General features: G+C 42.0%; 1 protein-coding gene and 1 pseudogene across 2 annotated transcripts; one reads left to right on the plus strand and one right to left on the minus strand.

Moving 5' to 3' along the window:
• The first annotated feature begins 1936 nt into the window (after positions 1 to 1936).
• Positions 1937 to 21413, plus strand: Zc3h8 (zinc finger CCCH-type containing 8). 2 transcript variants are annotated; one of them, XM_057781935.1, is made up of 9 exons: positions 1937 to 2098; positions 7621 to 7711; positions 11517 to 11751; positions 13655 to 13788; positions 15530 to 15652; positions 16024 to 16135; positions 17356 to 17465; positions 18367 to 18408; positions 20939 to 21413. In XM_057781935.1, exons 1-8 carry the CDS (start codon positions 2022 to 2024, stop codon positions 18397 to 18399), a joined length of 915 nt encoding a protein of 304 aa, XP_057637918.1. In that variant the 5' UTR covers positions 1937 to 2021; the 3' UTR covers positions 18400 to 18408; positions 20939 to 21413. The 2 variants fall into 2 exon arrangements, with proteins under 2 accessions (XP_057637918.1, XP_057637919.1); XM_057781936.1 differs by having other exon boundaries at positions 20971 to 21413.
• Positions 19504 to 20868, minus strand: LOC130882056 (40S ribosomal protein S15a-like; annotated as a pseudogene).
• Positions 21414 to 23378: the final 1965 nt, after the last annotated feature.

Consider the following 23378-nt stretch of genomic DNA (forward strand, 5'->3'; position numbering starts at 1 on the left):
TCAACCTGTGTCTTCTCAGCCTGTGATTTTTGCTGTCAGGGGCAAATACTACTGACATCTAGTGGTAGCAACAGCTTACTCTCCTTCAATGCGCAACTGTCCTCCAAAGCAGAGAATTGTCCTACCCCAAAGGACAGTTGCTCGTGCTGAGGCTGAAAGACTGCTATAAAATCTGCAGCTTTGAGAAGGAAAGTAAACTGTCTCCAGGGGCATCATGAGGTGCGTGCAGAGCATGCCCCCCCCCCCGTTTGTACCCTAAATTCCCAGAACGGTGAGAAACGCAACAGCCGTTGGTGAGTCCATACACCCTCATGAAGGTGAACCTAGCAAACGCTGGGACAAAGTCTTCAAGAGGTCGTTGCACCGTCTCATCATGGCAGATATTTCCTTTTCTCTCATTTTGTAAAATGTCTTAAAACTTGCCCTTCCGTCCATTTTGAAGCACATAATGCAGAGCTATTGGTTACACGCAGACTACTGTGCACCAATCACTATAACCTGTGTCCAGACTTTTCCATCACCTCAAACAGAAACTGTAATACCCTTCAGCATCTGGTATCCTCATTTTACTACGAAGTAGAACATTCTATACATTCTCTGTAAATTATAATATTCTAGATATTTGTCCCCTTGAATTTAATTTCACTTACTATTCTGAATTATTTGGATGTGTGTGAAGCTCCTGTAGCTCAGGCTCAAATCAGGCCTTAAACTTTTCTAGGTAGTCAAGTGATCTTCACCAGAGTCAGGTTTTCTTTTTTTTTTTTTTTTTTTTTTGGTTTTTCGAGACAAGGTTTCTCTGTGGTTTTGGAGCCTGTCCTGGAACTAGCTCTTGTAGACCAGGCTGGTCTCGAACTCACAGAGATCCGCCTGCCTCTGCCTCCTGAGTGCTGGGATTAAAGGCGTGCGCCACCACCGCCCGGCCAGAGTCAGGTTTTCTGTCCTGACCCAGAACAGAGTTTGAGTTTTCCTTTCTTCTATTTACTTCCATTAAACAATTTCCTGTTTTCCAGACTTGATCTATTTTTCTGCCTTTAGAGTTCTCCTTGGGACACACATTTAACTCCAGTTTCATCCCTTCCTCTGGAAATTATCTCAGGACTGAGCTCACCCCTTTCAAACTTTCCCAACCAGCTGCTTCCCCCTCCCTCTTCCGAATAGTCTTAACACTCATTACTTTTTAATGAACTTGCCTGCTTCAAATATATTTATGTGTTTACTGTTGTAAAGAGATTGTGTAAGTTCCTTTTCATGCATGTACATTTGAAAAGTACCTACAAATAACAGTGTGACAGCAGCCAGTGGGTTTTCGCCACCTGAAAGAAAATAAAGAGCTGGAGAGACAGCTCAGCAGTTGGGAGAACATCCTGCTCTTGCAGAGGACCTGCACTGGGGTCCCAGCACTCCCGTCAGGTGGGTCACAGTAACTCCATAATCACTGTCCCTCGCAGGCACCTGCACTCTTGTACACACGCGCACACACACTCGTACACATAAAAATAATACATCTTTTTAAAAAAAGAAGCCTAAAGATTATTATTATTGTTAGTATTATTATTTTGGTTTTTCGAGACAGGGTTTATTTACTCTGTGTAACAGCCCTGGCTGTCCTGGCATTAGCTCTTATAGACTAGGCTGGCCTCGAAATCACAGAGATCCGCCTGCCTCTGCCTCCCGAGTGCCGGGACTAAAAGCGTGCACTACCATCGCCCGGCAAGATTGTTATTTTTTTAAATGCTACTAGACTGCTGCACAAAGACGTATGCACACTGGCCAGGCCAGCATAGAGAGCTGCGCGTGCGCCAGGGCAGGCACTGAAAGCGCCCTAGTGAGAATCACGCATGCGTAGTACGGGTGGTCGCTGGTGCCACGGGATCGACAGAAGGCGCGCCCCAACTGGCGCGTGCGCGTGCGCGGGGCGGAGCCTGCGGGCCTTGGCGCGGCTCTAGGTTCCTGTGTCCCGGCTCTGGTGGTTGCTCAGTAACTGTTCGGCGTGGAGAGGGACGGTTCCCTTCTGAGTTATGGATTTTGAAAATCTTTTCTCAAAACCCCCCAATCCGGCCCTTGGCAAAAAAACGGCCGCCGACCCTGAGGAAAGGTGATCCACATGTTTCGTCCTTTGCAGGGGCACCGCCGGGGTTCCGCCCCTGAGCCTGGGCTAGCTCGTGAGCCGAGGCCGGAGCGGAGAGGTCGCGGGGGAAGTGGGATGGCTGGCAGAGTGGGGACCTGGGGCGAGGGCAGTGGCCGGGCGGCGGGAGGAGGCTCCGATCTCTGCCGGTCTGCCCCCGGGGCCCGGCTGCTCCCCTTGCACGTGCGCTTAACCTGTTTCCTGTCACTCCCGCAGCTCAGAGGTGGCTTTGCCCCGACTTCTGGTTCTTGAGAGTTTGAATGGTACAGAAGCACTGCCCTGCCAGTGACCCTGAGCCAAAAATCCCAGAATAAAGCAGCAAGCACCGTTTTGGCTTAGTATTTCTGTTAAATTGGAAAAGCATGTTGTTAATCTCGTACCTAGTGCACAGTGCAGAATTTCTGTACAGGTACCTGTTCACTTTTAGTCTTTTGAATTGAAAGTGCCCCCACGCCTCATCTCGCTAAAAACCCTTGTCTTCTATGTTCCCATCTTGCCTCAGTGGAAACCTTGATACACATCCTTCACGAGGTTTTTCGCCATCCTAATTGCAGATAACGTTTCCAGTGCTGGGCCGGACCTGGTGGCACATCTTTAATCCCAGCTCTTGAGAAGCCGAAGCTGGAAGATTTAGCGAGTCTGAAAACAGTCTGGGCTACATAGTGAAATCTTTTTTTAAGGGGGGAAGGAATATATGTGTTCACAGCTCTGTCTCAAAATACGTTAGGGGAAACCATGACCCCAATTGGGCTAGCATCCAGGGTTTCATGTGTGCATCATGTGAAATTTAGCCCCCACATCAGGCTTACGGAGAAAGTGATGTTCTTATTTTACAGATGAGAATATTGAGGCATAGGGAGCTTATGTCACCTGCCAAGGTGACGCTTGGAGTGTTAGACCTAGGATTAAGGTGCTTGGGTAGTGTTATTTCAGTACATACGATTTCATCACCCAGCTTCTAAAGCAGAATTACTCATGTAAATTCGGTCCTATAGATACTGGGAAGAAACGGGCCCGGATTACTTGCAGGTAGTAACATTCAAGGACAGATTTTTTTTTTCATTTTTTTTATTGGTATTTATTGAGCTCTACATTTTTCTCTGCTCCCCTCCCTGCCTCTCCCCTCGCCCTTTCAATACTTCCCCAAGGTCCCCATGCTCCCATGCTTGTCTTTTTCTACTTTCTACTTCCCATGTAGATTCTATCTATGTAAGTCTCTCTTAGTGTCCTCATTGTTGTCTAAGTTCTCTGGGATTGTGGTTTGTAGGCTGGCTTTCTTTGCTTTATGTTTAAAAATCACCTATGAGTGAGTACATGTGATAATTGTCTTTCTGTGTCTGGGTTACCTCACTCAAAATAATGTTTTCTAGCTCCATCCATTTTCCTGCAAAATTCAAGCTGTCGTTATTTTTTTTTCTGCTGTGTAGTACTCCATTGTGTAAATATACCACATTTTCCTTACCCATTCTTTAGTCGAGGGGCATTTAGTTTCTTTCCAGGTTCTGGTTATGACAAACAAAGCTGCTATGAACATAGTTGAGCACATGTCCTTGTGGCACAATTGAGCATCCTTTGGGTATATACCCAAAAGTGGTATTACTGGGTCTTGAGGAAGGTTGTTTCCTAATTTTCTGAGAAATCGCCACACTGACATCCAAAGGGGTTGTACCAGCTTGCATTACCACCAGCAATGCAGAATTGTCCCTTTTCCCCCACAACCTCTCCAGCATAAGTTGTCATCAGTTTTTTTTTTTTTTTTTTTTTTTTTTTTTTATAATCTTGGCCATTCTCACAGGTGTAAGATGGAATCTCAGAGTTGTTTTGATTTGCATTTCTCTGTTGACTAAGGATGTTGAACATTTCCTTAAGTGTCTTTCAGCCAGTTTAGATTCCTCTATTGAGAGTTCTCTGTTGAGGTCTTTACTCCATTTTTTTCCATTGTATTATGTGTTCTTTTGGTGTCCAATTTCTTGAGTTCTTTGTATATTTTGAAGATCAGACCTCTGTCTAATGTGGGGTTACTGAAGATCTTTTCCCTTTCTGTAGGCTGTCATTTTGTCTTGTTGACTGTGCCCTTTGCTTTACAGAAGCTTTTCAGTTTCAGGAGGTCCCATTTATTAATTGTTTCTCTCAGTGTCTGTGCTGCTGGGGTTATATTTAGGAAGTGGTTCCCTGTGCCAATGTGTTCAAGTGTACTTCCCACTTTCTCTTCTATAAGGTTCAGTGTAGCTGACTTTATGTTGATGTCTTTGATCCATTTGGACTTGAGTTTTGTGCATTGTGATAGATATGGGTCTATTTTCATTCTTCTACATGTTGATATCCAGTTATGCCAGCACCATTTGTTAAATATGCTTTCTTTTTTCCATTTGATATTTTTTGCTTCCTTGTCAAAAATCAGGTGTTCGAAGATGTGTGGATTGATATCCGGGTCTTCTGTTCGGTTCCATTGGTCCTCCTGTCTGTTCTTATGCCAATACCAGGCTGTTTTCAGTACTGTAGCTCTGTAGTAGAGTTTGAAGTCAGGGATTGTGATGCCTCCAGAAGTTCTTTTATTGTACAGGATTGTTTTGGTTATCCTGGGTTTTTTGCTTTTCCACATGAAGTTGAGTAACATTCTTTCGCGGTCTTTGAAGAATTTTGCTGGGCATTGCGTTGAATCTGTAAGGACAGAACCAAATTGATAGCTTTTACATGTATGAGAATTGAACAAGATTAGAAAAAATAGTCAATAGTTTGAAGTTACATTAGACAAAATACCCATTTACTAAAGTTTGGGCAAAATATGTAAGAGGCGCTTGGACTTGTAGAAGACAGTTGGAGAGCGGCATGGAAGTAAGGTGCCTAGCTATTCATAGGCCTTCTTTTTACTTTGGCTTTGGGTCCTTTTCAAGATTTTAGATTTCTGTATTTTTCAGTTTATCTTGATTTTTGCCTGTAGATTTTTTAATGCATTGAAACATGTTTTTTGTTTATTTTAGTTTATTTTATGTGTATGAATGTTTTGCCTGCATGTATGTTTCTGCACCACATGTGTGCCTTGCCCTTGGAGGCCTGAAGAGACCATTGGAATAGGTGGTATTGATATTTGTTAACTGCCGTGTTGGTCCTTGGAAGAGCCGCCAGTGCTCTTAACTACTGAGCCATTTCTAGCCTGCTGTGTGTGTGTGTGAGTGTGAAGTGAGTCAGTCTTGAGGTTTCTGATTCTTTTCCTCATAATGGGAATACTCATTCATTTAAAACAATTTTAATTGTGCTTCTGCCACATAAGACACATCATTCTAGGGCATGGTGACAGAGCAATAAATGAATAAAATGCAGAAAAATACTAATGCTCATGAATTGTGTATTATCGAGGTGGACGGCAGATATATGGTACCTTAGATGATAAGGAAAGCCATGGGGTAAATGAAGACTGGGTGAGGAGTTAGGTATTTGGGATAATGAGGATAGTGTGGATAGTATAAAGAAGCCGGTTAAGAAAAGCCTTAATGAAAGTTGGCTGTTTGGTTTTTAAGGGCAGGAGGTTGGAGACTAGGTTATTGGAATCAGCTATATACAGATGGTATTAGACTCCAGAGGATGAAACTGTAGGAAAGAAAGGTGAGGAATGACTTTGGTAAGAGTTGCAAAGATGAGGAGCCAACCGAGGAGAAAAAGTAGCAACTGGGCACGGTGCCAGACCTTTAATCCCAGTACTGGGAAGGCAGAAGCAGATGGATTGGGGCCAGCCTGGTCTACATAGTGAGATTGGTAATTTGAATATAATTTGCCCCCGTAAGATCGTAAGGAGTAGCACTATTAGGAAGTATGGCTTTATTGAAGTAGGTAGGACCTTTTGGAGAAAGTATGTCGCTGTGGGGGTAGGCTTTGAGGGTTCCTTTGCTCCTTTGCTCCTTGTGTCACCCCGTGACATCGTTCACTTTCTGTTTCCTGCGGATCAGGATGGAGAACTCTCAGCTCATTCTCAGCACGTGTGTGCCTGCATGCCGCCATGTCCTGCCATGATGGTAATGGACTGGACTTCTGAAGTGCAAGCCGCACCAGCTGAATGTTTTCTCTATAAGAGCTGTCATGGCCATGGTGTCTTCACAGCAGTAGATGCCCTAAGATGGAGACCCTATCTTTAAAGAAAAGAAAAAGCAGTAGCAATAGGGGAACAAACAGGTACAACTCAGTACTGCTAGAGCTGGCTTTCGCGCTTCTGGGTGGGTCAACAACTAGGGCTGAGAATCGTGGCTCCTAATGGAGCAATGAAGTGGAGATTGAGAGGCCGTGGTTTAAGACAGTTCTCCAGGCTCTGATATTTCCCATCCCTTCGTCTCGGGTTCACTTTCAGTTCTGTTAGAGCAGTGCTTCTCAGCCTTCCTGATGCTGCTACCCTTCCTCATGTTGTGATCCCAAACCAGAAAATTACCCTCGTTGATGCTTCATAACTGTAATTTTACTGCTGGTATGAATCATAATGTAAATATCTGATATGCAGGATGTCTTATATGCATACCCGTGAAAAGGTTGTTACACACACACCCTGGTTGAGAACTGCTGTGCTAGAGTATGCTCAGTAATTACTCACACAGTGTCTATGTATGGCGAGTTGCTCACGCCTGAGTCAGAAAAGAGTTGTTCATCTTCACATTTGGGTGTTAGTCTCCTGACCTCCAGAGGCATCCTGCATTGTACCTGACACACCTCTCTCTTTGACATTCCTCTTTGCTAATTCTTCCATATCTTTTCTGTTTAGAAAACCCCAAATCTAACTTGAGTGTTCCTTATATATGTGCCTGTATTATTCTCCCAAGCAGATAAAAAGCTCTCAGGAGGCAGGGACAACTTTTTTTCATTGTTGTACCTCATGGTGTGAGCCCACAGCCTAAATGTGATGAATAATTAACGTGCAATGAATGACTGGAATGATGGGTGAATAGTGATTTATATATATGCTAATTCTTCCCCCCCCCCTTTTTTTTTTGTTTTTTTGAGACAGGGTTTCTCTGCATAACTGCCCTAGCTGTCCAGGAACTCTCTGTAGACCAGGCTGGCCTCAGACTCACAGAGATCTGCCTGCGTCTGCCTCCTGAGTGCTGGGATTAAAGGCGTGCGCCACCACTGGCTGGCGTATATGCTAATTCTTAAGCATTAAGATATATAATATAAACTTTCAGTTCTATGGGTTGTTCATATATATATAACCATTTACCAGCCATCATCATCATTGAGGTTATTTTGAGATAGTCTCTCTGTATAGCCCTGTCTGGCCTAGAACTTGCTGTCAAGACCTCAAACTCACAGAGATCCACCCACCTCTACCTCCTGAGTGCTGGGATTAAAGGACTGCACCACTACCCATACCTGGGCCTACACTGCTATTTTTATTAATGTTATAGAGTATTTGGAGTAGACTTTGAATTTGGAATTTATCTTAAGACCCAAGCCATGAGTTTTAATGCTGTGTGATAAACTCTTTTGTGTTATTTGCTGTTTTGCTGCAGAACTGATGAAGTAGATGGTGCTGAAGTTGAAACACAGACAGAGAAAGTAAAATGGAAAGCAAAGCGAAACAGTGAACAGATTCCCAAGAAAGTAAGGTTCACCTGACTTGTTGGACAGACAGCTCTGGATGGATGTGAGAGCCTGAAGGATCCTGTTTGTCTCATTGTATTTAGCATTTGGGGCCCTGTTAACTTAGGTCAAGGAAACTCAGAATCATCTTTCAGTAACTTTCTTGCCTTTTAGCATGAACTCCTATCATGATCACATGGGGAATGTGTCTGTGTTATAACAAGATCGATTTCCTCATTTCCTCTGTAAACTGTTTTTTGAAAAGCTTCTTTCCTATCAAATTAGATGTAAAAATCTATAGGTCTGACTAACTACTTAACCAGCCTTACTAATTACTAACTTAAAACCCAGATTAGTGTGTAACAGGATACAAACATGGCAGCATGCACAACACAAATGCATCATCCTGCTGTGGGGCTGGAACTGAGCCTGAGCAAAGGTGTTAGCAGGGTTGTTCTTTCTGGGGCGTGAAAGGAGAGGTCTGTTCCAGACCCCTCTGGTGCTTTTTGGTTTTCCATGACTGTAAGAAGCCTCCTGACCTCCTACAATGGCCTGATTTCCAAATGGGCCCCATTGTGCAAAATTGAAGATCAAGACTTACACGTAAGAATTTAGAGTCGGGGGAGACTCAATTTCAGTCTATCACAAAGCCAATATCTGCTCCTCTCCTGTTGGAGTTTTTTATGGGGGAGGCAGTGAACGCTAACACATTACATAAGAATATATTCATATTGGCAATGTAAGGCTCAGATGGGCTTCATAAAAACACCCAGGAGAGACGCTACGACTAGCACGGCCTCATCTCCCGGGCGGGCTCTGAGCCTCCCTCAGAAAGACTGACTTGCATGTGTAGCTGCCATGGATAAAGACCAAGGCCGATGTCCAGAATCTGCAGTTTTACTATTCCCACAGGGTAGTCATACAGGCCTCACTCCATGCCCATAGTTCATAGTCTGTGTACTCCCTCTCTAAGAGAGTAGACAGGCAGATAGCATGCTGTATCTTAATTTCTAAATAAGTTATAGGAAAAGGTTATCCCCAAGCAGAGTTCGTTCAGCCCAGGCTTTTCAGTCACTAATACAAATATATCTAGGGTTATGGCTAACTTAGTAGGGATACCCAGGTAAGCACTGCAGGTCTAGAAAAAGTATTGTTGCCTCCCTCCTCCGTATTAGCTCCTGAAATGACCAGTTCTAACTTGTGCACAGATCGCTTCCTTGTTTTTCCCAGTTTTACTGCTTATGTGGTCATCCCTGAGTTTACAGTTTAAATTCATAAATCGAGTGTGTGCTTGTTCACCTTTCTCGCAGCACAGCCGTCCATAGGACAGGCTGTTAGAGGTGGCGCTGGTCTTGCTTTCCTAGTGTGCTGGCATTCTTGTACCTGTATCATGCACCTGCACTCTGCACTGTCCTGGGAGAGATGCTGCTGGAGCCTCACATATAAGCAGTGTTGCCCTTGTATCGATACTTGCCTGTAGTAGAAAATGGTTGTACCAGTTTTTATTCCAACACTACAAATGAGAGAGGCTGGCCCCGCCTGAGAACGCCGTGACATCCCAGTCTTGTTCTATTTGCAGCTGCATTTCCAGGCTTGCCCTGTGTGAGTTTCCTGTGTCCCTGAGCTTGGTCTTGTCTCTCTGTCCCCCTTACCTTCACTGAGGCGACCTATTTGTTGTTGTTTTCTTGACTTAGAGCTCTATGCAGTTTTGTCATCCTTACGCCTTATGTGTTGCAGATACCTGCTCATTTTAGTTTTCTTTCTTTCCAGTGATAGTTTTTGTAAATGTCACACCTTTGAGATAGTTTATTTTAAGAGTATGTTCTTGTATACCCAGTCCTTTGTGCACCGATCAGCATATTTTCTTGCATTATCTTCTAAAGCTTTGTTTCGCCTTTCACGTTGAAATTTATAATCACCATGGGGTGCAGGCAACCCCTTTCTTTATTTTGTTATTATTATATGTAATTGTTTCAGGGCCATTTCGTTATCAGTAAGGGGCTGTCTTGTCCCCATGGTTTTACATTGCCACTTTTGTTAAAGTCGGGTATTCATGTTCAGTCTTCTCAGCTGTCTGTTCTTGTCCTCTTAACTACCTGTTCCTTCCCCATTACTCAGAGTTAGTTAGCACAGTTTTAAAGTGATTTGCTGTTATATAAGCAAGTCTTGGCACCTTTGTGTTTTTTTTTCTTTGAAGTGTCTTGGCTATCTTTTTGTGCTGTTGTTTGTTTTTCAAGATATGGTTTCTCTGTGTAGTCTTTAGTTGTCCTTGAGCTCAGTCTGTAGACCAGGCTGGCCTTAAATTCCGCCATCTAATTACTTGCCTGTACCTCTCCAGTGGTAGGACTGAAGGTGTGCACCACACCACACCTGGCGTGGCTATTCTTAGCATAGGCCTACCTATATAAATTTAAAATCAGTTTGTTGGGCACTACAGAAAGTCTTGGGTGGTGTTTTCATTGGTAATATGTGAAATTTATAGATTATTTAGAGGGGAATTGAAATCCTTAGAATATTATACAGTCTTTGTCTTGAATTTTTCTAAGCATATTGTGTGTGGAACTGTGTCTGTGTGTGTCTGTGTCTCTCTCTGTGTGTAACATGTATGTGACTGCATGCAGAGGCAAGAGGTTGATATTGGATGGATTTCTCAATTGTTCTCTACTTTATTTTTGAGATGGACCTCTCTCTGAGCCTGAGTTCACTGATGCAGTTGGGTTGGCTATCCGGTGAACTCCAGAGATCTGTCTCCGTTCACCTGGCGCTCACTGCATCCTAGGGTTACGCCTGAGGCCACCAGACCAGCTTTTACGTGGCTGCTAGGGATCTGAACTTGAGTTCTCATGCCTGATAGCAGGAACTTTACTATCTGTGCCATCTCCCTGGTCTTCCTGTGGTGTTTGTTTGTTTGGTGTATGTGTGTGTGTGTGTGTGCATGCACGTGCATGCTAGTGTCCTTCAAGGCTGGAAGTATCAGATTCCTCTGGAGCTGGAGTTAACAGGTGTAAGCCGCTGGACATGGTGAGGGAACGAATCTTGGGTCCTCGGGAATAGTGCTGTATGCTCCTAACCACTGAGCCATTTCTACAGCCCATTTTTAATTCTGCAAAATTTTCAGGTGTTTAAAAAAGAGTGTAGAGGGGTTGGAGAGATGACTCAGAGGTTAAGAGCACTGGCTGTTCTTCCAGAGGTCCTGAGTTCAATTCCCAGCACCCATGTGGTGGTTCACAGCCATCTGTAATAAGATATTGTGCCCTCTTCTGGCATGCAGGCATACATGCAGGCAGAACACTGTCTATATAATTAAATAAATAAATAATAGTCATTCAAAAAATGACTACATTTATTAAAAAAAAGTATAGAGAACGCTATATAAAACTCATGTATCCCTCATACAAATGCACTAATAGTCAATTAATTGCTAGTCTTATGATATGTATATAAATATATATATATATGTATGTATGTATGTATATAAAGCTTGCTTTGAATCTTAAGCCAAAAATTTCAATTTTTATTGTGTGATATTTTGATTACGTTATGATGCTCCCAAGAAAGTTTGTTTTGAATCAGAGAGCAGAGCTAGATACTGACTGACCAAAATTAACCATAGAGGTTTTGGAGGATTGCAGACAGATAGACACAGGAAGTAGTAGGGTGGGGCTTAGAGAGGATCTTAACCCTTTTGGATGGAGGAATAAAAGAGATAAGAAGTCACTGGTCACTTCGCTGCTGCTTCTCTGATCATTCAGGTTCTTATCCCAATACCTGACTCCGAGTTTTTATTGATAAAGAATAGATAAATGCATCATCTTTTCATCTTTAGTTTAAGCACCTGGGAAACTCTACAGCATCACCAAAGGGTTTGCCATGTAAAAAATCAAGAAGTAAGGACTATGACCCGTACAGTGACGGTGAGACCTGCACTCCGGAACCAGAAGACAATTTTGACAAAGAGCTTCAACAGTACATCCAAGCCAAGGAAATGGCAAATGCTGCTCAACTCTCACTATTGCCTGGAGAATCTGTGAAAAAAGAGGGAGCGGCAGGCACCCAGCAGAGTAAGCACTTTGTCCTGGTTGTCTGTATTTGAACAAGCGTTTTCTCACCTGCACTTTATCTTGCGAGAGAAGGTGACTTTGGTGCTTTTTGTGCTAGATGCAAGATGTTGATGTGAGACATAACCCGAGACTTGGTTGCTTGGTAGCTCTCAGTTTGTAGGAGACACTGGGCTGCTAGTGGGTTATCAAAGGCACTGTGTCTCTCTCAGAAGAAGTCTGAATCCCTGGCTTCTGCATGTATGACCCTTGTTTAAAGAATTGACTGACTGGGTGATTGTGTATGTCTATGTCCATTTTTTTAAATGCTGGGGGCTGATCACCCAGGACTCATATGTGTATTAAGGAGACATTCTGCTACAGAACTATATCCCAGCATAAAAATGCATTTCTTTCATTTTTATTTTTTAAATTGATATGTATTATTTTAAATTACAAAAATGTGATTTGGCCATAGATATGAGGGCACATGACAGTTTGTAAATGTTTTTATTTTTGAGACAGTGTTTTTCTGTGTAGCCCTGGCTGCCTTGGAACTTGCTTTGTTAGATCAGGCTGCCCTCGAACAGGCTGAGGTCCTTGTACCTCTGCCTCCCCAGCACTGGGATTAAAGGTGTGCGCCACAACTGACCAGCATAAATGAAATTCTTTTTTTTTTTTTTTAAAGATTTATTTATTTATTATGTATACAACATTCTGCCTTGATGTATGCACGCACGCCAGAGGAGGGAGCCAGATCTCAGTACAGATGGTTGTGAGCCACCATGTGGTTGCTGGGAATTGAACTCAGGACCTCTGGAAGAGCAACCAGTGCTCTTAACCTCTGAGCCATCTCTCCAGCCCATAAATGAAATTCTTAATGCTTTCCATTTACTGTGCTTTCCTCCAAGTGTTTCTTCTATTCAAGATACATCTATCGGTAAATTTAGTGTATATGGTTTTCTTTTTTGGTGCACACACACATGTGCGTGTGTGTATGTGTCTGTGTGTGTGTGTGTGTGTAAGCGTGTGAAATATTTTGAGATGGGATCTCATGTAGTCCAGGTAGTCTGAACTTTGCTATGTAGCTGAAGATAGCCTTGAAGTCCTGATCCTCCAACCCCATTGTCTTCAGTGCTAGGCTGGCAGTTGTCCTTGTTTGTTATATATTGCTATGATAAAACACCGTGATAGCACCCTGAGTATACCTCAGGTATACCTCAGGTAACAAGCAGCCCACTACTGAAAGAAGCCATGGCACGGACCTAGGGGAAGGAGTGCTGTTTACTGGCTTGTTCAGCCCGTTTTGTTATATCACCCAGGTCCACCTGTCTAGGGTGGCACCCACCCACAGTGAGCTGGGCCCTCACATCAGTTATCAACAACAAGCCCTACATACCTGTTTGCAGGCCATCTGACGGAGTTGTCAGTTGAGGTGCCTCTTCCCAGATAATTCTAGTTTGTGTCAAGTAGACAGGAAACTAGCCAGCATGCAAGTATGGGCCACCATCCTCCTCTTTAAGACATGTTTTCAAGAGAAAGTCCGTAATATATGTGATCGTTCTAAGCCTCTAGTTCTTTTCTACAGATGCTGTGGCAATTCTAATTACATCAGTCAATTGTTGACGTCTTCAAAATGTTCTGGCCTGTGGTGTGCAAGATTGACTTAATTCATCATCTTGTTTTTCCCTCCCGTCCGTCCCTTCTTTTCGATAACAGTGCATTTGAAGTTAGGGTGTTAGAAGCCTTTGCTTGCTCCTGGATAGCGAGTCCCGTCGCTGTCCTGTTAGCTTTCCCCCACGGAGGTGCAGTCAGCTTTCCCCCACGGAGGTGCAGTTTCCCTGAATTATTATAAGGCCAATTTCTAAGGGTTAAGCTGACATCATACCTTTATGCTATTTTAAAAAAACGAACTTCTTGTTTTTAGCTGCCAAACAAAAAAATAAGAAGTCTAAAGCTGGTCACAAGAAAGTTAAACAGAAGAAAATGAAGCGCAAGTGGCCCGGCACTGGAAACAATGGGTCAAGTGTCTCGCTGAAGAACAGTGGCTCCCAAGAAAAGGTACAAGACTTGTGCTTTTAGGAAGATGCCTATGTGCTTCTGGGTTCTTACCTTTCATTTCAGTTTCAGGAAGTGCTCGGTGATGTGGGGAGGCAGGAGCACCCCACCAATCAGGATATACGGAAACCTCTACCTGCAGTTGACTCTGTGGTCTTCCTTCTTAATTACTGCTTCCTTCCCTCTCGGCACTGGCTGCCAGCACTGTCTTCGGCCTCAGGGTTTTCCCTGTTGGTCCAGAATACAGGTGCACCGGCCTTTGGTCTCTGAGTGTTAGACCATTGCTAACTGTAGAAAACTGGGAGGCAAAAGGAAATAGCTTTGGAGACGGTTGAAAGGCCACCCAGTCCTGTGTAGCTGATACACTGCGTCCCGTAGCCGTTGGGTTGATCCTTCTGGAAATTAAAAACAGCTATTTCTGAACATCGGTCTTACCAAAGCTGCCAGTGCTTTGATGTTGCTTTGTAAATGTTCTTCCTTGATTTGCATATGTACTCAGCATAGGATAGTAAATCACCTCTCTAGACTCCTGAAGACTTTTAAACCGAATGACAAGCTTTTTATTCAACTTAGTCACGGGGTCAAGAGTTTGGGGAGGTTAAAATATTAGAAATATCAGAGTATTAGCTAAGCATGGTTGTGGGTGCCTTGTGTTGTCCCAGCTGCTTAGGCGTGGTAGGAGGAGTTGAGGACTATCCTGGGTAACAAACAGTGAGATCCCATGTCAAAATAAGAGAGGGGAATACCAAATATTAAAGATTGAAATAAACTTATGTAAAAACTGTCTTTCCATATTTTGCAAACAAGAAATCTGTAGTCATAGTTCAGGTCACTGCCTGTTCCTGGCCAAGCCAGGGCTGAACTTTGTTTCGTCCCTGTCTCTGTGTTGTGACATTGACTCAGATGATTCTTCCCCAGAACTGCAGCCCTTCTACACAAAGAACAAGTTCTAAACGCATGTTAGACTCTCATAGCATAATTATCTAAAACCAAAGATTTGAACTGAGATACACTTATAATTTTTATTGTCTTAATAAATCAACAACTTGATATTCTTACAAAGCTGGTCATTTAGGAAGTGGGTTAGTTCTTAATTGCACACACCATATTCCTAAAACTGTATTTACTACTTAGGCATACAGAAGCGATAAGCTCTGTCACAAGGTAATACATTAAAAATAGGTTTTGTTTCTAAAGAGCTAAAATAGGTTTTAGGGTTCTCATTTCTTTTTTAAATACTAATCTGTAAAACTGTAGTTGGAACTAGAGGTTTTTCACTGCTTTCTGTTAATGGAGTTCTAGCTTTGTTATCTGTGATCCTAAAACTTTCTGTTGTAGACTTCTTTTTATTACAAACAATATACTTTCTTATTTTTTTTTCATTCATTTTTATAAAATAAGGACAAAGTACATAAAATACTCAAATTTTACAAACACTATTATTCAGTGGTTGAATGCTGTTGAAAATGATGAGCACTCATTTTATAAACTGATTTACTAAAGTCCATCTTTGAAAGCTCTTTTAGTAGAGACCCTTTTTTGAGCCAGGGTCTTGCTGTATAGGCCAGGCTGGCCTTGAACTTGTAGCCCTGCTTCAGTCTTGGAATGCTGAGAAGACACATTATATCAACATGCCCAGCTAGAAGAGACACATTCTAACATATTAAAAGTAGATTAAAACAATTTTGTAAAACAGAATGAAATATTTTTCTTTTTTTCTGTTTATTTATTTATTGTATTAAAGACTGGTGAGCCTGAAGAGAAGCAGCCGCGTGTCAGGATGAGTCAAGGCTTCATCAATCAGCACACAGTGGAACGTAAGGGGAAGCAAGTGTGCAAATACTTTCTTGAAAGGAAATGCATTAAGGTATGAGAATGTGTAAGCAAAATACACTACAGTGTGTTTATGGCAGAAATCTATAAGAACTGCTGTCTCTGAGTCTTTTAAAAACATACCTGTAAAGTTTTAAAAACTATTCGCTCTTGGAAACAATTTAATTAGAAAATTAGTAATGTGCCACTTTTATGCTTTAAAGGGTAATTTATTAAATACGCTTTATATTAAAAGTGTTCAAGAATTTTTAAAAAGTTCAGCAAGCTAAGTGATGTAACAAGCTAAGTTATCGCTAACACGAGCTTGTTTGGACTCTTTCTGGGCTCGCTCATTTGAAGTTTAGTGGGAGTTGAGTTGCAAAGGTATGACTGTGAGATATGACCTGTGTTTGTTCTTACACCCAGGGAGACCAGTGTAAGTTTGATCATGATGCGGAGATAGAGAAAAAGAAGGAGATGTGTAAGTATTATGTACAAGGGTATTGCACCAAAGGCGAGAACTGCCTGTATTTGCATAATATCCTTTATCACAAGATTCCCTTCACTCTTCGTATAGTATGAACTTTTAAAGATGTAGACTTTGTAATAAACCACAGCTTTGACTATAGCAAAGTGCTCTACCTAAGCCCAAGTAGATATCAAAGAGATTGTATTGTATACATTTTTGCATAAGAAAGAAAGGGACCCTTCAGAAAGTCTCCTAAATGTAGGTCCATTCTGCTCAGCCTGGGTGGTGGAAGGCTCATGAGACCTCGTCAGGCCCAGGAAGATGTCAGTTTCTGTTGTGGTTGTGTCTAATTGAGTCTATTCATATAGAAAAATATTTTATGGAGCTTCCCTGAACTTGAAGGGGAGCCCTGGTTCTAATGGCACAGACTTGTCAAAAAATATGAAACTCAAACATTTAAGGTAATAATAGCACCATTGGCCACACAAAAGTTGTTTCTTTATAGTCATACATCATTGAAGTCTCAGATTCTTCTGGGTGGTGGTGGCGCACGCCTTTAATCTTAACTCAGGAGGCATAGGCAGGCAGAGCTCTGAGTTAGAGGCCAGCCTGGTCTACAAAGTGAGTTCCAGGACAGCCAGAGCTGTTACACAGAGAAACCCTGTCTCAAAAAAAACCAAAGAAAAGAAAAAAAAAGTCTTAGATTCTAACTTGATATTTGCTATTTAATAATGTTATATAAGTCGGTTCTACTTTAACAAACCTAATACATAAAAGGTCCAGATTTTTTTTTTTTTTTTTTTTTTTTTTTTTTTTTGGTTTTTTGAGACAGGGTTTCTCTGTGGTTTTGGAGTCTGTACTGGAACTAGCTCTTGTAGACCAGGCTGGTCTCGAACTCACAGAGATCCGCCTGTCTCTGCCTCCCGAGTGCTGGGATTAAAGGCGTGTGCCACCACCGCCCGGCAAGGTCCAGATTTGTTAGACATACTGTAGTCACTGACTTTAATTTACCCCATCCTCAAAGAACCTTTTAAAGTAACCACATCTCTCAAGGTAATTAAAACCCATTTCTTTCATCTGTGAATGAAACTGACCTGTGGTACATTATGAGAATATATGAGGGAGGAGAAGCTGTCTTTCTAAAATGAGACCTTTTGTTTTCTCACATTTTGAATAGAAAACTCAGCGATTGTACTGGTAGGAAAGATTTTAGAGGAAAAATTTTTATTAATTAACAATGAAGTCTTTCAGTTGGGTTCAAATTGTTCTTTCCCTTAACACTGTGCTACATGAATACCCTTGCAAGTTTTACCACACAGGAACAAAATGCTATCAGGGCGATCACTGTAATTTTTCTCATGCCCCACTGACTGCGGAAACACAGGAACTGTTGGCTAGAGTAAGTATGGTGGTGATCTTGTTTTTCTTTTTAAAAACAGTATGTTTGGACCAAGGATGACATTTGAAAAAAGAGAGAGCTTCATGGGCTAGTATATGATAATCTAAGTTTACTTAGGTTTGGAAAATTATTTTTATCTTATCATTGTCTCTGCAAGGAAGATTGATATTCATTGATAGTATTAATTAGAATGTTGTTAGTCAATATTGTTAGCGAGTTACAATTTCTATTATTTACTATGTGTGTGTGTACAGACTTGTGGCAGCCAGAAAAAACTCTGGGGAGTTGGGTCTCTTTATCATGTGGGTCCCTAGGATCAAAGTCAGGTTGTTGCACTTGGCGGCAACCCCTTACTCACCGAGCTGTCTCTTTACCCTAGTTAGCAACTTTTAATAGCTGTTAAATCGAGACAGGCACAGGAAATAGAAGCATAGCTTAGTCCTCTTGTTACAGCTCGGAAGGGAATCGAGAGTCACTGCTGACAAACACGTTAGTTATGTCAATAACTGGTCTTCAGGTATTCCTGGTCTTTGAGAAAAGGTTATTGTGAAGTTATGGTCATTGACATTCTTTTCTATAGATTAGGTCAGGGTAGTGTCTCCAAAATTAAATTTAAATAAATGTGAAAATTTTAAAAATCCTCCTAACACCGCTTGTGGCAAAAGCTCCTTGAGAAGCCGGTATGAGGAAGTCAGAGGTGCTCATTGCTGAGAATAGGGATGGTTTTTGTGGAGGTAGAAATCATACCAGATATTTATGTGAAATTAGTTTCTTATTTCTTTTTGTAACACCACATGCTGTTGGGTTGGATGCTGTTAGAGCAGCTGGAGAAGAATGAGATGGGACAGTGTACATAGTGTGTACTAATGGATTTTTCTAAAATCATGTTGTTTTCTGTTAGGTTTTGAATTCTGAAAAGAAGTCATGTAAATAGACCGAGAAGGTAAAAGTGACTCTGCTAATGGTCTTTCTTATTTAATCATCTTGAAGTTGGGATAACAGCCTTAATAAAGGCTTTTCTGTCTTTTCAAATGGAAGCATTTTCCCCTTCCTTCTTCAATAAAAATATGTATATACCTGCTCCTCTGTCTGTATTTGTCTGCCATGTGTGTGTGTTTAATTCTCCTCTTGAGTTCTGTCTGTCTGTCTGATATTTGAGATAGGGTCTCTCTATGTAGCCCTGGCTATATCCACCTGCCTCTACCTTCCAAGTGCCAGGATAAAGATGAGCTACCACACCTGCATTTTATTCTTTGACTTGGTTATGATTGGATATCATTGTTGAAGATTTAGATGATTTTCAGTTTTCTGAGTGCACATTGTTCCAGTAACTCTTTATAAATATCTCTTGCTATAAATTGCAACAATTACTTGGGTCTATGCCAAGGAGTAGAATTTAATGGATTGGTTTAAGGTAACACAATTTTTCTAATGTGTTATGTAACAGTTTACATTCCTATAAGCCATAGAATTTCTTTCCACATTTGTTAATACTTTGTGTTTTAATTTTTTCCTATCTTAGTGGATATAGAGATGGTGCCCTGTAGCTGATTTGCATGACATGCAGCATCTTCGGTTTACTGGCCCAGGGTTTCTGTCTGTCCTTTGGCTTTGCTTTTATATGACCTTCACCTTCCTCTGTAAAGAGTGTTAAGTTTCCCATTCTGTAGGCTTTCTTGTCGTCTTTTGTTTGGGTTTTACTTTTTCAAGACAGGGTTTCTCTGTGTAACAGCCTTGGCTGTCCTGAAACTAACTCTGTGGACCATGCTGGCCTCGAACTCACAGAGATCTGCCTGCCTCTGCCTCCCAAGTGCTGGGATTAAAGACGTGCGCCACCACTGCCTGGCCTTTTTTGAGGTAGGGTCTTGCCCATGTGTTATTTTTTTCCCAATGTTTTGATTATTCAGGATCTTTTAGATTTGGATTCTATATATGAATTTTTAAGAAATTTCTTTTGCCAGGTGGTGGTGACTCATGCCTTTAATCCTAGCACTTGGGAGGCAGAAGCAGGTGGATCTCTGTGAGTTCAAGGCTAGCCAGCTCTACGGAGCAAGTTCCAGGACAGCTGGGGTTACAAAGAGAAACCTGTCTCCAAAAAAAAAAAAAGAAACTTTTCTTCATTTTTCTTTTTCTTTCCTTTTACCTGTTTTTCAAATATTTAATTGTAACTTCGTTGTGTTGAACATGAGGATTGCTTTGGATATAGTAACAACTTAACAGTATTGTCTTCATATTTGTGGACTTTTATTTTATTGAGCTATACATTTTTCTCTGCTCCCTTGTTGTTGTTTTTAGTGTGTATGTGTGTTTTGCTTGAATGTGTGTCTGTACCACACTCATGCCTGGTGCCTGCAGAGGTTAGAAGATGATTCTGGGGCCTCTGAAACTGGAGTTACCTGTGGCTGTGAGCTGCTATGTGGATGGTGGGACTCAAGCCTGAGTCCTCTGTCAAGAACAAGTATTCTTCACCACTGAGCCAACCCTCCCCTCCAGCCTTCATTGTGAATTTTTTTTTCACAGTCCATAAAGGCTTTTTATTTATGTTTTACATCTCTAGAAAAAGAATCCCAGGATTTTCCCTCCTGTGTGCTTTCGTCTTGCCTCTTCATGGTCCATGATGCCAGCTGAGGCGGTCAGTACAATGAAGACAGGACGGGAGCAGGTTGTTCTGCCATTTTTCTAGGTCTTTGAGTTGCACATCAAATCTAGGGCTTATCACTCCACACTTGTTCAACCTGCCTGTGAGGTTCACGACGATCTTCCCAGCTCTGTGGTCATCAATGATTTCAAATTCACCGATGTAACCGTGCTTCATCATCACGGTTAGGAACCGAACGATGACTTTGGAGCAGGGCCTGATGAGGACCTGGCGTTTGCCTCTCTTCTCTGCATTGTTGATGCTCTTGAGGGCATCAGCCAGGACATTCATGTGCACCATGGTGGCGGCATGGGAAGATGGCGGAAAGAGCCATTGTGAAATTTTTTATGTAATCATAAATGAGTTCTTACATTTCCATTCAACTCTATTGTTGTTAATAGGTTTTTTTGTTTTTGTTTTTGACAGAGTCTTTCTGTGTAGTCCTGGATGTCCTAGAGTTTTCTGTGTCTAGAACTCACAGATTCACCTACCTCTGCTTCCTAAGTGCTGGGATTAGAGGCCAATATAGTTGGGTTTATTTATTTATTTTTTTTATTATCTTTTTGGCTTGGTTTGGGTTTTTTTTGTTTGTTTGTTTTTTAATGTGATTTTGTTTTTTTCTTTTTCTGTTTTTCTGGATTTTGGTTCAGTTCTAGCCTTAGATTTTACATTTAAACTCGGTATTCCTCCCGTTTTCCCCAAGAAGAATATCTAACACATTTTGGATTTTATGTTTTCTTTTGCTGCATGGATGGTTTTTTAGAGAGGTGAGTGAGTATAGGGGGTGATTAAGTTGGTAATTTTCGCAAGCTGATGTGTTTATTCTCTTTTGCAGCTTCTATAGAGGACAAATCTATTCCTGTTCAGGACTTTTGAAGGCTGGCCATTTGGAATAGTTCGAAGGTCCCTCAGTTAACGCATCTTCCTGTGTGGTTGTGATCGTGTGCAGCTTCCAGATCTAGTGCTCAAGTGAAGGGTGGCTCTGCACTGGGAAGACGGGAGAGGAGCACGTGCATGCTGGCTGCGGTGGATGCTGTGCTGAGCTAGGTCCCGTCGAGACTGCTGAGAACAAGCTAGGCAGAGGATGGGAAGTACAGGGAGGATGACTGTGGAGAATGCCAGGGGACAGTGGGTGATAAAATAAGTTACATCTCTACATGTCATTAAATACTTTGCACAATGTTCTTTTAACAATAATTCAGAGTTCCATTTTATGTTTTAGCATAGAATGTGTTTCTGTTATCTTTTTAAAAAGAATTTTCTGATGGGTATTTGTTTCTAATTATTTCTGTTATAAATAAAGTGGGATAATATAATATCTCTTGCCATGGTGTTTTCATACTTGCTGCTTTTAATATTTGTGTTGTTAAAAATGTAAGAGTATTTACCTTGGGCCAGTGAGTGCTCAGCAGGTAAAGGTGCTTGCTGTGCAAGTTTGCCCCCCACATTCCATGGTAGAAAGAGGGAACCAGCTTCAGAAAGTTGTCCTTTGACATCTGTGCGTGTGTGCAAACAACACACAAATAGTGTTTCTTTAAAGAATCTTTCTCAAGCTGGAGTGATAGCTCAGCAATTAAGAACACTGGGAATCGAACCCTGATCCTGGGCAAGAGAAGCAGTGCTGTTATCCACTAAGCTATCTCTCCAGCCCCCTAAACTTTCTTTATAAGAGACTCTATAAATAAGAAATGGTCTTATGATCCCTGTGATTTTAAAATAAATACATGCTTTGTATCTCAGATATATCCTATGCAAAAATATTCTACATGTGTTTCTTGGAATGTGTTGTTTGGCAGGTAGATTTTTTTCATACAATAATATACACTAGACCTTAATCTTGGACTTCTTGCAAGAATTTCTGATTCCAGACCCGTGTCTTCTGACACCAGCTCTTTCCAGTCTTCCAGATGCCTCCAGATTGCAAGCCAATTTAAACTTCCTCATGTAGCCGAACTCAGTTAGGCAAACCTAGAATCAGAATGTGCATGAAAACAGCCATTGCAGCTCATGAAGAAGAACTGCCTGGTTCCTGTGAATTCCTTATTGTCTCTGAGGCTGAATGCCTGTCCTTATGCGGTTGTAAAGGGTTCTGTGTTCTTGAACGTTGGAGAGATGGTGTGAGCAGCCCCTCAGGAAATAGAGGCTTGCCAGCCCCTCCAGCTCCTCCAGCCCCCACCAGCCTTTGACTTCCAGGAATTCTAGAGAGCTGTGTTCCTTAGGATGCACCCCATAGCTCAGTGTGAACCAGGAAAATGAAAGATGAGGGGAAAAGTACCCCATTTTAATATGACGTGCAGACTTTCTTCACTGGAGGCCAAGGTGATAGAGGGTTCCCTGGAGCAACTGGAGAGACCTGGGAGACACTCAGGTGGGAGGACACTGCAGGGGCTGTGGCCTTGTAACATCTGGGGAAGAAAGTCATAGCTGTGGGGGCTGGGGAGATTTTTCAGTGATTAAGAATAGCACTGGCGCCGGGCGGTGGTGGCGCACGCCTTTAATCCCAGCACTTGGGAGGCAGAGGCAGGCGGATCTCTGGGAGTTCGAGGCCAGCCTGGTCTACAAGAGCTAGTTCCGGGACGGGCACCAAAGCTACAGAGAAACCCTGTCTCGAAAAACCAAAAAAAAAAAAAAAGAATAGCACTGGCTATTCCAAAGGACCCGGGTTAGATTCTCGGCACCTATATGGCAACTGACAACTGTCTGTACCACTAGTTTCATGGGATCCAATAGCACAGTCACACATGGAGGGAAAACACCTATACACATATAAAGTAATAATAAAGAACACCATATCTGTGGGTGAGCGGCCATGTGGGAGCTTCATGAAAGCCCAATCAACAAACCTCCTGTGCCCACCCAGGAATTAAAGTTTGGTGTTCACAGACCTTGTTAATGGGCCACACCTGCTGTCTGAAGCCTCACCCCCACTTTGCCGTATTACAGAAGGACTCAATTGTCTGTCCAACAGGCAGAGCCACTCCTTACTCTCTACCCTCGTGGGTCTCCTGTGTTAAATCGCCATTGGATATTCTGGAATATGAAGGACAACCAAGCAGTGTGTTCAAGGCTGTATTTCCTGTAGAATCAGATCAAGAGAAGGTACTGGTTCAGTATTCATTGAGCCAATAAAATGTAAAAAAATTTAAAAGGGTTTTCTTTCTATCACAAAAAAATAGATTTTTTTAAAAACTGATATTCAAATGTTGTCATAGCAAGGTCAGTTCATGAAGCAGACAAAGGAGTAATGTACATTAGACCCAGTCAATTGAAGAATT

Source organism: Chionomys nivalis, chromosome 9 (assembly GCF_950005125.1).
Source record: "Chionomys nivalis chromosome 9, mChiNiv1.1, whole genome shotgun sequence".
NCBI classification, from domain to species: Eukaryota; Metazoa; Chordata; class Mammalia; order Rodentia; family Cricetidae; genus Chionomys; species Chionomys nivalis.